This window comes from Aquila chrysaetos, chromosome 8 (assembly GCF_900496995.4).
Source record: "Aquila chrysaetos chrysaetos chromosome 8, bAquChr1.4, whole genome shotgun sequence".
Lineage (NCBI taxonomy): Eukaryota > Metazoa > Chordata > Aves > Accipitriformes > Accipitridae > Aquila > Aquila chrysaetos.
In genome coordinates, this window is record NC_044011.1 from 5,465,049 (window position 1) to 5,481,696 (window position 16,648).

Here is a 16,648-nt window from a genome sequence, read left to right on the forward strand (position 1 = left end):
CCCCCCCCCCCCCCGCGCCCCGCCACCCCGGGCTGAGGCCTGGCCAACTCATCGCACTCCCTTCCCCGTGGGGAGGGGAGGGGGCTGCGGTCATGTGGCCCCGCGTCACGTGACGGGGAGGGTGGGGTAAGGGGGTAAGGGTGAGGAGGCGGTGCTCCCAGCCCCCTTTCCCCGAATTGGCCAATGGCAGCGGGGCGGGCGGGGAAGTAGGCCAATGGGGGGGGGTGGGGGGTGGGGCTTGCGGCTGGCCGGCACCGCGACCCTGGCGGCGGGGCTGGGACCGGCACCGGGAATGGGAGCGGGAGCGGGTACGGGCCGGGGGGGCCGGGCGCCGGGGCTTGGGGGGAGCCGGGTGCCCCGGGAGTCACAGAGTGCCCTAGGGGCAATGGGAGGCACTGGAGGGCACTGGGAGGCGCTGGTAGTCATGGGGGGGGGGGGGGTTCTGGGGGCACTGGGAGGTACTGGGAGCACTGGGTCAGTGGTGTCCCTGCAGAGCCCATGGGGAGGGCCCAGCCCTGCTCTGGGGTGGGGGAGGACAGTGCGGTGACACCGAGGGGTCGCCCGACCCCCCCCTCCCCACTTGCCCCCAGCGTGGGATCCCCCCTCGGGTCCCCCGGGGGCGGTGACACCCACCCACCCACCCACCCACCCACCCCCCCCCCCCGACGTGTCCCGGCAGCCTGGGGGGCTGTGAGGCACCCACAGGTGCGGGGGGGGGAGGGGTGTCACACCGCGTGGGGAAAGGGAAGTGAAAGTGATTGTGGAAGTGGGTGGCGAGGGGGGGGGGGGCGGCGTCCTAGGCGGGGGGGGGGGGGGGGGGGGGACTGTGCAGGGGGGTGCAGGGCAGCCCTTAGCACCCATGGGTGCTGCTTGGGGGGGTGCTCTCACCACCCCCCCCGCCAGCGGTGCTGGCTTCCTGCACCGCGGGGAGATGTTATCGGGGTGCTGCGGGCAGCGGTTGGGGTGCCAGACACCACAGCGGCCCCTCCCGCCACGCGTGGGTGCCCCCCCCCCCGGCACCCTGAGGTGCCCCCCCTTAGTCACCCGGGGGGGGGGGGGGGGGGGCGGGTTTCCCAGCCCACGGCCGAAAGGGGAAGCGAGAGCAGGGGGGTGGTGCCAGGGCAGAGACCTGCCACCCCCCTCCCGCCCCCAGTGAGTGGGGAAACTGAGGCACGGCGGTGCCGGGGGGGGGGTCTGCTGCCCACAGGTGCCCCCAGTGCCATGAGGACCGTCCTGCTGCTGTGGCTGGTCCTGGCCAGAGCCTGCGCCTGGCTGCGATGCCCCGATGGGCAGCCGTGCCCCGCCACCCCGGTGAGTGCCCAAGGTCGGGGAGGGTACGGAGTGGGGGGGTGCCCGCATCGGTCGGTAACCCCCTCCATGGTGTGTGTCCCCCCCCCCCCGCCAGGTCCTGCCTGCCAGCAGCGCGGCAGCGTGCCAGGACGGCTCACCCTGCCCCACCAGTGCCAGCTGCCCGCTGCCAGAGGTGAGCCTACCTAGCGTGCCTCAGTTTCCCCCCTCTCTCTGCCATTTTGGGGGGGGGGCTTTTCCCCCCTTGCAGCCCTCCCACCCCCCCTTCTCTCTCCCCAGGGAGTCCCCTGCGCCGGTGGCCGCCACTGCTGTCCCCGAGGGTCCCGCTGCAGTGCCGACGGCAAATCCTGCATCACGTCCCCAGGTATGGGGGGGGGGGGGGGGGGGCCGCACGTGGGTGGGCCTGGTGGGGGGGGGGACAGGGGATATGGAGGTCCCTCACCCCGTTCCCACTCTCCGCAGCCCCTCGTGCTGTCCCTTGTCCCGACGGACAGTCCGAGTGTCCCGATGATGCCACCTGCTGCATGACGGCGAGCGGCACCTGGGGGTGCTGCCCCATGCCCCAGGTACCAGGGGGGCAGGGGGGGATGACACGGGGACATTTGGGGGGGGGACATCATGCGGCCACAGCTGTGACGAGTGGGTCCGGTGCCCGCAGGCCTCGTGCTGTGCCGACAAGGTGCACTGCTGTCCCCACACCACCATCTGTGACCTGGCCCACGGGCGCTGCCTGTCACCCACTGGTGACGGTGACATCCCCCTGGGCACCGCCTTCCCCGCCTGGAAGCGCCAGCCTCCGGCACCAGGTAAGGGGTGTCCCCCTCCGGGTGGTAGGGTGCCCTTGCTGTCCCCACGGAGGGGACACAGAAGTGGGAAGGGGACACGGTGACACTCTGTGTGTGTGTGTGTGTGTGTGTGTCCTCTGCAGCCGCGTTGCACGAGGTGCTGTGCCCCGACGGCCGCTCGGCATGTCCCGACGGTGCTACCTGCTGCCAGCTGCCCTCGGCGCAGTATGGCTGCTGTCCCCTGCAAAACGTGAGTGCTGGCCCCACGCTGGGCACCCCGTGCTGGGCACCCTACACCGGGCACCCCGTACCAAGCACCCTACACCAGCCACCCCATGCTGGGCACCCCACGCTAGGCAGCCTGTCCCAAAAGTCCTATGCCAGGCACCCCATGCCCACCAACCCACACCAGGCACCCCATACCAAGTACTCCATGCTGGGCACCCGGCACTGAGCGCCCCATGCCCGGCACCCTGTATCGGGCGCTGTGTCCCAAGCACCCCAATGCCAGCCACCCCATACTGGGCACCCCACGGCAGCTGCCCTGTACTGGCAGCCCGTACTGAGCACCCCACGCCAGGCACCTTGTCCTGAGCATCCCATGTTGGGCACCCTGCGCTGAGCACCACGCGCCGGGCACCCAGTACCGAGCACCCCATGCCAGGTGCCCCGTACCTGCAGCCCATACTGAGCACCCCATGCTGAGTACCCTGTCCCAGGTACCCTGTCCCAGTCACCCCCCACACTGGCAGCCCACCCTGTCCTTGTCGCCGCTGGGACCCCCTGGGTGGGCAGGGCGGGCAGGGGTCTGGCAGACACCGACGGTGGGCTCTCCCCCGCGCAGGCGGTGTGCTGCAGTGATGGGCAGCACTGCTGCCCGCAAGGCACTGTCTGCGACCTGGAGCGCTCCACCTGCACGTCAGAACGGTCCCTGGCATCCCTGCCCAAAGGTGAGGACACCCCCCCCCCCCCCCCCCCGGGGGGTAGCCACCCCTGTCCTCGCCCAGGGAGGGGACACCGGCTGTGACGGTCCCCTTGTCCCCAGCTCGTGATGTGAAGTGTGACATGGAGACGAGCTGCCCCGACGGGAACACGTGCTGCCAGCTCAGCTCGGGGGCCTGGGGGTGCTGCCCGCTGGAGGAGGTATGGGGGTACAGGGGGGTTTGTCCCCCAGGAGGGACAAGAGCGGGGGTCCCCTGTGCCCCCTGGGACAGGCAGATGTGCCCTGTCCCCTGGGTGGGATGAAGGCAGATGTTCCGTGTCCCCCATGAGGGATAGGGAGGGCTCCCACCCCCCCACAATGTCCCATGGGGATGGGGGTGACACCAGGCCCTTTTGCTGGGCCCCCAGTCAGACCCCCTCTGCTAACTGGGACCGGTTTGGGGCTCCAGTGGTGGGAGGTGATGAAGGGAAACAGGCCCCCCAGGGTGCTTGGGACCTTTGTGTGTCCCACTGAGGAGGGACAAGAGTGATGAGGGGGTCCCCATATTCCCCCAAAAGTGGGGATGGAGGCAGGCTGGGACAGGGGACAAGGGAGGGCAGGAACAGGTAGGGAGGGGGCACGGTTTGTCCCCTGGGGGTCCCCAGGCGTGGAGCTGGGGGTCCCTGGGGGGTCAGGCTGGGCTCAGAACCCTCTTCTTGCCCCCCCCCCAGGCCGTCTGCTGCCCCGACCACGTGCACTGCTGCCCCCAGGGCTACACCTGCGACCCAGTAGCGGGCAGCTGCCTGCAGGAGGGGGGGGGCCGCTTGCCCTGGGTGCAGAAGACCCCGGCGCTGGCCCGAGAGAAGGACGTGCGGTGTGACGAGAAGACGAGCTGCCCCGACGGGAACACGTGCTGCCAGCTCAGCTTGGGCACCTGGGGGTGCTGCCCGCTGGAGCAGGTTTGGGGGGACCCTGCCCACGGGGACGGGGGTCCCCATATGGGGACAAGGTCATGCTGGGGTCCTCAGCGGGGTGGGGGGACAGGCACTCAGGGGAGCGGGGCGCCCTGGGATGGAATTGAGACCAGGGGGCTCCCAAGTTGTCCTCGGAGGGGGAATGTGGATCGAGGGACCCTGAGCAGGTGAAGCACCTATCCTGGGGACATGGAGATGTTCAACAGGTCACTGCCACCTCCTGTCCCCTAAGAGAGACCCACCCTTGCCCCGTGGTATGGAGCAGATGTCCCCTGTGCCCTGGGGAGGACAATGGCTGATGTCCCCTGTCCCCCAGGAGGGACAGGGTCAGATGTCCCCTGTGCACTGGGTGCGGTGAGGGCCTATGTCCCCTCTCCCCCATGAAGGATGTGGCGAGCCCGGGGCTCCAATCCCCACAATGTGCCATGGGGGGGGGGTGACACCAGGCCCCTTTGCTGGCCGCCCAGTCAGACCCCCTCTGCTAACTGGGACCAGTTTGGGGATCCAGTGGTGGGAGGTGATGAAGGGGCACAGGGCCACTGGGATGCTTGGGGACCTGGCCTTGTCCTGCTGGGGGAGAATGAGGCGGGGGGGGTCCCCATAAAACACCCTCCAAGGAGGGAGGGAGCCAGGCTGGGATGGGGGGGACAAGGGAGGGCAGGAACAGGTAGGGAGGGGGCACAGATTGTCCCTGGGGGTCCCCAGGCATGGAGCTGGGGGTCCCTGGGGGGGTCAGGCTGGGCTCAGACCCCTCTTCTTGCCCCCCCAGGCCGTCTGCTGCCCCGACCACGTGCACTGCTGCCCCCAGGGCTACACCTGCGACCCAGTAGCGGGCAGCTGCCTGCAGGGCTGGGGGGGGCCGCTTGCCCTGGGTGCGGAAGACCCCGGCGCTGGCCCGAGAGAAGGACGTGCGGTGTGACGAGAAGACGAGCTGCCCCGACGGGAACACATGCTGCCAGCTCAGCTCGGGGGCCTGGGGGTGCTGCCCGCTGGAGGAGGTATGGGGGTACAGGGGGGTTTGTCCCCCAGGAGGGACAAGAGCGGGGGTCCCCTGTGCCCCCTGGGACAGGCAGATGTGCCCTGTCCCCTGGGTGGGATGAAGGCAGATGTTCCGTGTCCCCCATGAGGGACAGGGAGGGCTCCCACCCCCCCACAATGTCCCATGGGGATGGGGGTGACACCAGGCCCTTTTGCTGGGCCCCCAGTCAGACCCCCTCTGCTAACTGGGACTGGTTTGGGGCTCCAGTGGTGGGAGGTGATGAAGGGAAACAAGGCCCCCAGGGTGCTTGGGACCTTTGTGTGTCCCACTGAGGAGGGACAAGAGTGATGAGGGGTCCCCATATTCCCCCAAAAGTGGGGATGGAGGCAGGCTGGGACAGGGGACAAGGGAGGGCAGGAACAGGTAGGGAGGGGGCACGGTTTGTCCCCTGGGGGTCCCCAGGCGTGGAGCTGGGGGTCCCTGGGGGGTCAGGCTGGGCTCAGAACCCTCTTCTTGCCCCCCCCCCAGGCCGTCTGCTGCCCCGACCACGTGCACTGCTGCCCCCAGGGCTACACCTGCGACCCAGTAGCGGGCAGCTGCCTGCAGGAGGGGGGGGGGCCGCTTGCCCTGGGTGCGGAAGACCCCGGCCCGAGAGAAGGACGTGCAGTGTGACAAGGAGACGAGCTGCCCCGACGGGAACACGTGCTGCCAGCTCAGCTTGGGCACCTGGGGGTGCTGCCCGCTGGAGCAGGTTTGGTGGGGGGGACATGGCGGGGGTGGGGGGCTGTATCATGGCACCAGGTTTTGGGGATGGAATGGGGGGCTTGGGGCAGAGTGGGACTTGGGGTGTGGCCCTTTGGGGACAGGCAGGGCTGGGGTGGGGACAGGGATGTGGACACCCCCATCTCCATCACTGTACACACACACATACCCCCCCGCTCCCTGGGGGCTCTGTGGGCACCTTGGGGACAGGGTCCAGCTGTCCCTGGGGCTGCTGCTGGGCATGAGCAGGGCTGGGGGGGGCAGGGGGCACATGACGTTGGGGGGGTTCAGGATGGTACCCAGACCCCTAGGACCCCCAAGTACCTGCATGCTTGGGTCCCCCGGCCACCTGGGTGCCCCGTTGAGCCCAGCCTCTCCCCCTCCTGTCCCCCCCAGGCTGTCTGCTGCGGGGACCACCAGCACTGCTGCCCCCGGGGCTACACCTGCAACTTGGCCACCCAGAGCTGCGAGAAGCTGCTGGCACCCACCCCGCTGCTGCGAGCACCCACGTCCTCGCTCTGGCTACCCGCACCCCCCCGCCGGGCACCCATCCTCCCACCAGCCCTGCTGCGAGCCACCGGCACCGAGCCCGGTGCCCCGGTGCCCTGCGATGCTGCCCGCTCCTGCCGCAGCGGGCAGCAGTGCTGCCGGAGCCGGGGGGGCTCCTGGGGGTGCTGTCCCTTCAGCCAGGTTAGTGGGGGGGGGGGGGGGGGGGCAGCAGGGTGGGGGTCTGGGTGGGATCATTCCTCCCCCCCAATCCCTCTCCCGTTCATCCCGTATCTCTTTGCAGGGCTCCTGCTGCTCTGATGGCCGTCACTGCTGCCCCGGGGGGTCCCGCTGCACTGGGGGGGGTTGGGGGTGCAGCCCCCAGCGCTGGGACCTGCCCGCGCCCCGCAGGGTGCTGCTCTGATGTCCCTGGGGACCTTCTAAGGGTGTCATCACTCCAATAAAAGGTTTTTAGGACAAATCCCATTCCCTGGCTCCTGAGGGCAGGGGGGAAACTGAGGCAGGAAACGGAGGCAGGGAGTTGTTTTGGTTTTTTTTTTTAATATATTAATGCCATCTAACGAACAGGCAGGGACGTGCAGGCAGGTGCAGGCAGCAGCTCCCTGCCCAGCCCGGCCGGGTGCAGGCGGTGCCCGGGGGGGGGGTCCCCATGTCCCCCCCACCACCAGCCCAATCCCCACTGGCCCCTCTTCATCCTCGCCTCGTAGAAAACGTTTAGAAACATGATTAAAATCCAAAGCCATGGGGCTGGGGGGGTCGAGGTTGGGGAGGGACAGGGCCCCCCCCCCCCCCCCCAGCTCCTATGGCAGCTTGGAGGCACCGCTGGCCCGGGGGGCAGTGCCAGCCCCCCCCGCCCTGCAGGGACACAAGTGGGGACATGCTTCAGGCCATGGGGGGGACATGTAGTTCTTGTCCCCCCCGCCCGCTCCCCAAAAGACAGGGAGATGAAGGCCAGTATCATGGTGGGTGCAGAACCCCATGTGGCAGACCCCGGTGCCATGGAGGGGGGGACATGATACCCGGGGCAAGCACACAGGGACACAGATGACCTGGGGCTTGTCCCTCTGTCCCCTCCCCTGGCAGGGAACGGGGGACAAGGGATGGGGCAGGGTGGGATGACTGGTGGGACAGGACGGTGGTGGGAGGGGACAGGGGCAGGACAGGGGGACAGTGGTGGGCTGCGATGGTTGGGGGGGGTAGGACAGGGACAAGAGAGGATGGTGGCAGGGTGGCACGGCGGTGGGATGAGATGGTGGCTGGTTGGCGTGGCGGTGGCACGGGACAGGATGGTGGCAGGAGAGGACGAGGGGGGGCTAGGGTGACGACAGTAGCAGAGTGCCCACCATCCCGCCCCCCCCCGCCCCCCCCCCAGACAAGGCCAGAGGCCCCCCCCCCCCCCCCGGCCGTGCCACCACTCACTTGACATTGAAGACCATCAGCGGCCGCTCCTCCCGCTTCTGCCAGGGGCTTTTACGGTCGCCCCCTTCGTCCCCCCCCTCGCCCGCCTCCGCCAGCGCTTCCTCCTCGGGGCTGGTCAGGGAGTCACGGGGGGCTTCGCTGGCACTGCTGCGCCCGCTGCCCCCCCCCTCGTCGCCCCCCGCTCCCCGCTTCCAGCAAGGGGGCCAGCGAGCTGTCCTCGGGGGAGGCGACGGGAAGGGGGGGTCGGGTCCCTCCGTCCTCCCCCCCACCTCCGACTCCCCGGGGGAGGCGGGGGGGGGGGCGCGGGGCCGGACCCCCTTTCGCCGCCCTGCAGATCGATGTAGGAATGCCGGACCTGGGAGGAACGGCCGTCCAAGGAGACGAACCAAGCTCTCGGAGGGGGGGGCCCCCCCAATTCTAATAACTGCTGCCCCGCCAGCGCCTGCAGCTCCCCGTTGAGCTGGGCCACCGCCGACCCGTCCAGCAGCACCGGGATGGCCACCGAGCCGCTCACCGGTTGGGGGGCACGAGCCCCCCCCCCAATTTTCCCCTTCCTCAAAGGGTTGCCCGGCGGCCTGGGGGGGCGGGGGGGCGGCCGTCGCCGCCGTCGAACCGGGTCCCCCGTCGCTTTCGGGGGGACCCTCCGGTTCGCCGGGGGCCAGGCGCATGTACCGGGCGGGGATGAGGAGGGTGGGCATCACCCCCCGGTAGACGTCCTCGGGCCCCCCGCCCCGGTCCAGGGGGCCGCAGAGGAGGAGGGGACCCGGGGGGGCCAGCGAGGGCGGGCGAGGGGGTGGCTCGGGCAGCGGGTGCTCGGTCGGCTGCCCCCCGTAACGGGAAAACACTGGGGGCGAGGGGGGCCGGGGGGGGAAAGCGGGGGTCCCCCGGGGATGCTCATCCGGCGGTTGCAGCCCGTCCACCGAGCGGGCGGCCCTGAGGCCGAAGGCTTCGCCGGGGCGCCCGTAGTCCTCCGGGGCGGGGGGCTGGCGACGGCGGGGTGCCAGGGTGCCGGCGGGGGTCCGGGGACCGGTGCGGAGTTGGGGGGGTGCCGGCGGTTGGAAGAAGTCCGGCCGGGCGGCGGGGAGGTCGCGGGTAGGGGGGGGTAAACCGGGGGTGGGGAGGTCGGTGTCCCCCCCCGAGGACGCCGTCTCCAGGTGGCTGCCGCCGCAGAGGAGATCCAGTTGGGACACCGAGGTGGCCTGGTCCCGCCGAGCGGCGTCCAGCGGCCCCGGCAGCGGCAGCTTGCGGTGCTGCGCCCGCGGCTTCAGGCACCGCCGCCTGCGGGGAGACGGCGGTGGGGTCACCCCGTGGAGGTGGGGGGGGGGGGGGGGGGCATAGGGAGGGTGCTGGGGTCCCCCACCCACCTCCCTCACCTGCTGTAGGGTGCTAGAGGAGGGGGCTCCAGCCAGCTATAGGGCACCTGGGGTGATGTCCCCCTCCCACACCAGCTATAGGGCACCTGGGGTGATGTCCCCCTCCCACGCCAGCTATAGGGCACCTGGGGGTCCCAAATAGTGGTGATCCCCCCCGCCAGCCAGCTATAGGGTACTCGGGGGTGCTGGGAAGGTGGTGCCCCCTGCCCACCCCCCCCCCCCCATACCCAGCTGTAGGGTGCCAGGCGGTGTGTGACACCCCCCCCCCCCCCCCCGACCTCCGCAAGCCATGGGGGTGCCGGGCGGGGGGGTGCTGACCTGCAGTAGTAGATGAGAAGGCAGAGGAGGATGAGGACGAGCAGGGCCAGCGCGCCCAGGATGGTCAGCAGGAAGATGGTGTGGTAGGTGGTGATGTCCGTCACGCCCGCCGCCATCGCCACCAGCCCTGGGGGACGGTGAGGTCAGATGGGGCATGGGCTACCCCCCCCCCCCAATAAAAGCACTGCGGGGGCTGCACCCACCAGCACCCCATGGGATGGCTGTCCTCCCCACCACCACCACCCTCCCGGGACAGCCCATCGCCAGGGCCACGGGGACAGCGGGACCCAGGCTGGGGGCACCCACGGGTGTCACCCTACCTGTGCTGGGAGAGGGCAGAGCTGCTGCCCAGTATCCCAACTGGGAGGAGACGAAAGTCCAGTAGAGCTGCCGGCCTTCCTTACGGATCAGCCCCGTCCCGTTACGCACCCACAGCCCTGCAGGGAGACACGTCCGTTCCCCCCACCCCGCCACCGCCGCAGCGGGCTGAGACCCCCCAAACTCATCGCCGGCACCGCCGCCAAGCCCCACGGGAGCCGTGCCACCCCTCTGCCACCCTCCCCCTCAACCAGCGCTCACCGCTCTTGGGGTCGAACCTCCAGGCCGGCACGCTGGTGGCCACCACGGGCCCGGCGTCGGGGGCCAAAGGGACGGACAGCTGGACGGGGCCGGCCAGCGGCACCTCCGTCCCGTTCCCGGTGAAGAGATGGACGCTGAGAGCTGCCACGGGCGCCAGCTCCAGCCAGGTGGCATTGGCTGCAGGGACAAGCGATGGTGACGTACAGACGGGATCCTTCACGGGGCGTACCCCCAAAAAGTCCCGCCGGTGTCCCCGTACCGCTGCCGTCCTGCTCGGCCCCGAGGAAGGTGGGGAAGGCGCGGGTCAGGCTGGGGCCGGTGGCGGCGGTGAGGGACGCGGCGAGCTGGCTGTACGTGGAGCTGCGGGGCAGGCGGGCTGCCCGCCGCGGGAACTGCGCCCACGGCTGCCCCCGGGCACCTGGGGGGGGGGGGGGGGGAGACACAAGGTGGGTGGCAGCACCCAAGGGTGATGGTGGTGCCACCCACCCCCACCCCGCTCTCCATTCCCATCGCTCACCTGGGGATCCCAGGAGGATTTGGACCAGGTCCTCGTAGAGGATGAGGGTGGCGGGGCGCTCAGGGAGCAGGTAGAGGCTGATGGAGGCGTAGACTGCAAGGGGGGGGGGTGATGGGGGGGACCCTAAAAATATCCCCCCCCCCCCGGCCCCCCAAGTTGGGGGGGGGGCTGGGGAGGAGGAGGGGGGGGTGCTGATGGGGAGAGGGGGGTGATGGGCCCCGCAGAGTGGGTGGGGAGGGGGGAATAGGGCATCGAGGGGTGGGATGGACATGGGGACAGGGACGGGGACAGGGAGGGACAGGCGGTGGCAGGCAGCGGGCAGCGTGGGGGCACCCCCCCCCGCACACCCCCATCCTTGCGCACAGTCCAGGCCTGGCACGTCCGTGCCTGTCCCCAACCCTTGCACGCCCCAGCCCTCGCACAGCCCAAGCACCCCAATCCTTACACACCCCGATCCTTGCACACCCCCCCCCCAGCCTCCCAATCCCTGCGTGCCACCATGCCCTCGCACACCCCAATCCTTGCACACCCCAAATCCGCAGCGCTCCCCGCTCCTTGCACACACCCGTGTCCCCAGCCTCGCCCACCACGTGCACCCCCATCCCTGCGCACCCCCAATGCTGCACCCCCATCCCTGTGCACCCCCCATCCCTGCGCACCCCCCCAGCTGAGCGCTCCCACGTGTCCCACCCCCCCAGCAAGGTGACCCCATCGATGCCGGCCTGCGCTGCCCCCCCCACCCCACCCCGTGCTGGCCCTGGGGACAAGGGCTGGCACCCAGCCCAGGGTAACCCCCCCGGCCCCCCCCCACCCCAGGATGGGGGGACTTCGGGGCCTCCAGGACATGGCTGTCCCCTCCCAAAGGGGCCGGACCCCCCCAAACACCCCTCAGTAAGGGACCCTCCTCCCCAAAATCCCTTTGGGGTCCCCAGGAAGGGACTGGGGTCCCAGTAAGGGACTGGAGGTCCCCAGGAAGGGACTGGGGCCCCAGGAAAGTACTGGGGTCCCCAGGAAGAGACCAAAGGCTCCCAGTAAGAGATTGGAGCCTCCCCCGCCCAGTAAGGGAGGAATGAGGGACCGCATTAAGGGCTTGGACCCCCCCATAAGGGGTTGAGGTCCCCAGTAAGGGACCAGTTCCCCCAGTAAGGGGTCAGGGCCCCTGTAAGAGATCGGAGTCCCTCGTAAGGAACCAACTCCCACAGTGAAGACTCAGGGCCCCCCATAAGGGCACAGAGCCCCCCAGTAAGGGGTTGGGCTCCCCCATAAGGGCTCAGAGCCCCCCAGTAAGGGGTTGGGGTTCCCCAGGACGAGACTGGGGACCCTCCATATGAGCCACCCAGCGAGGCAGCAGGGGTCCCCCAGTAAAGGTTTGGGGTCCCCCATAAGTGTTCAGAGGCCCCTCCAGTAAGGCGTTGGGGTCCCCCATAAGGGCTGGGGGTCCCGGTCACTCACGCGGCAGCTTGTTGACGCGCCAGGGGACGGAGGCGGTGACGTAGCCGCGGCGGGTGGCGGTGACGAGGACCCAGGTGCCCAGGCGGTAGGGGACGGGCAGGACGCCGGTGCCCTCGTGGTCGGTGGTGCCAGCCGCCAGCGAGCTGCGGTTGCCGAAGACCTCCAGGGTGGCCTGGGCCAGCGGGGCCAGCGTCCCGCTCTCGTACACCTGCACCTTCAGCAGCACCTCTGCGGGGACACGGGTGACGCGTGGGTGCGGGCATGGGGCACCCCTCACGCCGACGGGTACCCCGCGGTGTGCCCTGTGGATGGGGTGGGGGGCACTGTCTCAGCAGGGGGGTGGGATCCATCCCGGTGGGTCACGGGCACCATCCCAGCAGGGTGGTGGGACCCATATCAGCAGAATGGTGGGACCCATCCCGGTGGGTCATGGGCACCATCCCAGCAGGGTGGTGGGACCCATCCCGGTGGGTCATGGGCACCATCCCAGCAGAATGGTGGGACCCATCCCGGTGGGTCATGGGCATTACCCGAGTAAGGTCACAGGTACCATCCCAGCAGGGTGGTGGGACCCATCCCAGTGGGTCATGGGCACCATCCCAGCAGGGTGGTGGGACCCATATCAGCAGAATGGTGGGACCCATCCTGGTGGGTCATGGGCACCATCCCAGCAGAATGGTGGGATCCATCCCGGTGGGTCACGGGCACCATCCCAGCAGAATGGTGGGATCCATCCCGGTGGGTCACGGGCACCATCCCAGCAGGGTGGTGGGACCCATCCCGGTGGGTCATGGGCACCATCCCAGCAGGGTGGTGGGACCCATCCCGGTGGGTCATGGGCACCATCCCAGCAGAATGGTGGGACCCATCCCGGTGGGTCACGGGCACCATCCCAGCAGAATGGTGGGACCCATCCCAGTGGGTCATGGGCATTACCCCAGTAAGGTCACGGGTACCATCCCAGCAGGGTAGCAGGCACCTTGCTGGCAGGTTTGTGGGCACCATCCAAGTAGGATGCCGGGCACCATCCCAGCAGGACAGCGGGCACTGTCCTGGGGGGCATGGGCATCACCCCTGTGCCCCCCTGAAGCGGGTGGATGGGGGCTAATTGCTCCAGGGAGCTGTGCCCACACCGGTGGAGCCACCAAGTCATGTCCTTCCCAAAATCCCCTGCAAGGGGCCAGACAGGGCCATTCCCCCTCAGGGTGCATGTCACACATGTCACGAGTTTGGGGGGGTCTCCATCCCAGTGGGCCTCACCAGCAGCCCAGGGACAGGTCCCCCACCCTAGTCCCCAATGCATGGCGGGATGGGCACAGCTGCGGGGGGGGTTGGGGAACCCCACACCCTCCCGTGCCCCCGGCCCCCCCCCCCCTGTGCCGGCGCCATCCTGCGCATGAGCCCGCAGCCCTTGGCAGCCGGCCCGGCTCAGGCGCTGTCACCCTGGCAACGACCTCCTTCATCCCACGGCCCCGGGCGCTTTCGGGACCCCGTGTCCCCCCCCCGGCAGCATCCTACCCCCCAAAAGCCCTCGCGCCACTGAGCAAGCCAACCCTCCCCTGCATCCCCCTCACCCCCTTGCCCAGATGTTGCCCAGATGTGGCAATGGGCGAGGGGCGGAATTTGCAGCAGCTGCTTTGGTGATGAGTTGGGGGGGGGTGGCAGGCGTGGGAGGGGGGGGGGGATTGGGGCATTCCCCCCACATACCAGGGACAGCCGGCACCAGGGGGGCAGGAATGTCCCTGCGGCCACATGCCGGCCACCTGCAGCTGCCGGGGGACAGCTGGCACCAACGGCCACCCCCTCCTCCATGTCTTCTGGAGGGGGGGGGCCAAGGTGCCACCCCCAGCGTGGGGCGTACAGTCCCCCACTCTCTGCTCCCACAGGCAGAAGCCCCCCAACACCACCAAGGAGTCCCCAGCCGGTGGCACGGCCACCGTGGGGCATGCTGGCACCCCGCCAGCTCCCCAGTGCCTCCCAGTATGACCCCACGGCTCCATGATGGGTGGGTGGGGGCACTTGCGTGGGAGTGGGACCCAGGCATCCAGCCCTGCACGCTGTCACCGCTGTCACCCCATGGGGATGGGCATGGGTACTGGTGACCCCAGCTGGAAAGCTGAGCCAGCACGGGCAGGTCAGGGCCACGGCCATGCCAGGGTTAGGGACCCCCCCTCACCCCACTGCCCCCCGCCTCACCCCCCAGGCACACCTTGCCCTGGCACAGGGGCACTGCCAGGAGGGTTTGGGGTGCGGGTGGGGGGTCACAGGAGCCACGGGGACCCCAAAGTGGCACGCTGCACCCCAAGGCCCACCCTGCCTACTGAGAGTGGGCAGCGGTGCCTGCAGTGGGGTGACCCCCGCGCCCTGCCCAGGATGCGCCACCATCCTGCACCCCTGGGTGCTGCTCAGGACCCCCACCCACCCTCCCTCCCTCCCTTCCTCCTGTAGTCCCTGGCCTGAGACCCCCACCCACCAGGTCGCATCCCTTGGTGCTGCCCAGGCCCCCCACCCACCCCGTTGCACCCCTGAGCTCTGTCTAGGACCCCCCACCCATCATCCTGCACCCCACAGCCTGGGCCCCCCGCCCACCCTGTTGCACCCCCGAGCTCTGTCTAGGACCCCCCACCCATCATCCCGCACCCCATAGCGTGGGATCCCCACCCACCCTGTTGTATCCCCGGCTCTGCCCAGGACCCCCACCCACCCTCCTGCACCCCCAAGCTCTGCCCAGGGCCCCCATATAACCTCCCGCACCCCCAAGGCGCTACCCAGGACCCCCACCCACTCATCCCAGCACCTGCTGGCCTGGGACCCCCACCCATCCCGCTGCATCCCCTGGCACTGCCCGGGCCTCCCACCCACCCTCCTGCACCCCATTGCCTGAGACCGCCCCCACCCTCTTGCACCCCCAAGCTCTACCCACGACCCCCACCCATCACGCTGCACCCCCCTGCCACTGCCAAGGACCCCCCACCCACCCTCCTGCACCCCCAGGCTCTCCCCAGGACCCCCACCCAGCACCCTATGCCCGCCGGTAGCCGGAACCGCCCGGGGAGAGGGAGAGACGGACGGACAGACGGGGCGGCGGGGGGAGCAGACAGACAGACCGGGGCGGGGGGGGGGGGGGGGAAAGGCGGACCCGGGGAGGGGGGACCCGGAGCGGGGGGGGGGGGCCGGTCCCCGGCGGGATGGGGGTCAGGCAGGCGGGGATGGAGGAGGGGGATGGAGGGGCCGCCGGGGGTCGGGGCGGGTCGGGGCGGGGGCGGGCGCCTCCCCCCGCCGCCGCCGCCGCCGCCGCCCCCCGCACACAAAGGCCGCTCTCACCGTGCGCTCCCGGCTCCGCCGCGCCCCGCGCCCGCCGCCCGCCCGCGGCCACCAGCAGCAGCAGCACCGGCAGCGGCGGCAGGAGGCGGCGGGGCCGCATGGTCGCTCCGCACCGTTACCCCGCCATGCTCCGGCCCGCCCGGCCCGGCCCGCTCCGCCAGCCGCCGCCGCCGCCGCCGCCGCGGGGACCGGGCTCCACCTGCCGGAGCCGCCGGGCACGGCCGCCCGCCCCGCCCCGGTCCGGCCCCCCCCCCCGGCACCGCCCCGGACCCCCGGACCCACCCCCGGGACCGCCCCGAGCCCCGGCACCGGGGGTCGGTACCGGCACCGGCATCCCGGGGCTGACCCCGGTACCGGCGCCCACTCCCTCTTACCCACCCCCGGTACCGGCACCGACCCCCCCGTACTGGCACCGGCACCCCGGGACTGACCCCGATACCGGCGCCCACCCCCTCTTACCCCCGGCACCGACCCCCCCGTACCGGCATCGGCATCCCGGGGCTGACCCCGGTACCGGCGCCCACCCCCTCTTACCCACCCCCCGTACCGGCACCGGCATCCCGGGACTGACCCCGGTACCGCCTCGAGCCCCAGTATCAGCAACCGGTACCGCACCGGCATCCCAGGACTGACCCCGATACCGGCGCCCACCCTCTCTTACCCAACCCCGGTACCAGCACCGACCCCCCCGTACCGGCACTGGCATCCCAGGACTGATCCCAGTACCGACCCCGGTACCAGCACCGACACCCAGTGCCAGCACCAGCATCCCAGGACCCACCCCCGGTACCGCCTCGAGCCCCAGTATCGGCACCCGGTACCAGCACCAGCATCCCGGGACTGACCCCGGTACCAGCACCCACCCCCCAGTACCACACCAGCACCCCAACACTGCATCCCCCCCAGCACCAACCACCCCAGTACCGGCCCCCCAGCACTGCACCAGTCCCCAGCACTGACCCCCCAACACCGCCACTACACCCACCTCCCCCCCACCCTGGCACCCACCCGGTACCAGCCCCCCTCCCGCCCCCACCCTCGATCCCCATTTCCTGCCCCCAGCACCCCTGTGCCCCCCCAGCACCCACCCGCCAGGCCAGTGCGGAGGCACACAGTTCCCTGGGGCACCCCAAAAGGAGCACGGAGGTCCCCAAAAGTCACCCCCTGTCCCTATTCACCCCCACATCTGTCCTGTCCCCTCCCCAAGCCCCCCCCCCCCAGCACAGGTCCCAGGGGGGCACCCCCACGTCACCCCACAGGAGCCACCAGGGTGTCAGGCAGAGATTTATTGTCCAGGAGCAGCAGTGGGGTGCTGTGCCCCACTGGCACCCAGGGGTGCTGGGGACATGGGGGCTGGGATGGGGGTGCTGTGCCCCACTGGCACCCAGGGGTGCTGGGGACATTGGGGCTGGGATGGGGGTGCTGTGCC

The 16,648-nt window shown here is 70.5% G+C and overlaps 2 protein-coding genes across 4 annotated transcripts; one reads left to right on the plus strand and one right to left on the minus strand.

The window, feature by feature from the left end:
- The first annotated feature begins 231 nt into the window (after nt 1-231).
- On the plus strand, nt 232-6,697 carry GRN (granulin precursor). The gene is given in 16 exon segments (XM_030022759.2): nt 232-308; nt 1,190-1,311; nt 1,406-1,483; nt 1,588-1,672; nt 1,771-1,874; nt 1,967-2,114; nt 2,237-2,343; nt 2,938-3,043; nt 3,139-3,236; nt 3,747-3,974; nt 4,759-4,839; nt 4,841-4,987; nt 5,497-5,577; nt 5,579-5,719; nt 6,127-6,420; nt 6,521-6,697. Coding segments are annotated over 16 exon segments (1,956 nt in total). The 5' UTR covers nt 232-292; the 3' UTR covers nt 6,641-6,697.
- Nucleotides 6,698-6,757: 60 nt separating this feature from the next.
- On the minus strand, nt 6,758-15,399 carry FAM171A2 (family with sequence similarity 171 member A2). 3 transcript variants are annotated; one of them, XM_030022758.2, is made up of 9 exons: nt 15,220-15,398; nt 11,896-12,123; nt 10,444-10,536; nt 10,186-10,344; nt 9,927-10,103; nt 9,668-9,784; nt 9,348-9,474; nt 7,657-8,934; nt 6,758-7,092 (listed from the first exon to the last, which is right to left on the minus strand). In XM_030022758.2, exons 1-9 carry the CDS (start codon nt 15,317-15,319, stop codon nt 7,038-7,040), a joined length of 2,334 nt encoding a protein of 777 aa, XP_029878618.2. In that variant the 5' UTR covers nt 15,320-15,398; the 3' UTR covers nt 6,758-7,037. The 3 variants fall into 3 exon arrangements, with proteins under 3 accessions (XP_029878618.2, XP_040981312.1, XP_040981313.1); XM_041125378.1 differs by having other exon boundaries at nt 10,186-10,536; nt 15,220-15,399; XM_041125379.1 differs by lacking the exons at nt 10,186-10,344; nt 10,444-10,536 and having other exon boundaries at nt 15,220-15,399.
- Between the last annotated feature and the right edge of the window lie 1,249 nt (nt 15,400-16,648).

Bases quoted from the DNA above. Each gene is read 5' to 3' on its own strand.
- FAM171A2 (XM_041125378.1), bottom strand. From the start codon at position 15,319: ATGCGGCCCCGCCGCCTCCTGCCGCCGCTGCCGGTGCTGCTGCTGCTG. The intron at 10,537-11,895 runs GTGAGTGACCGG...CCCCCCTTGCAG, and splicing joins GCGCGTCAACAAGCTGCCGC to TCTACGCCTCCATCAGCCTC. The intron at 10,104-10,185 runs GTACGGGGACAC...TTGTCCCTGCAG, and splicing joins GGCCGAGCAGGACGGCAGCG to CCAATGCCACCTGGCTGGAG.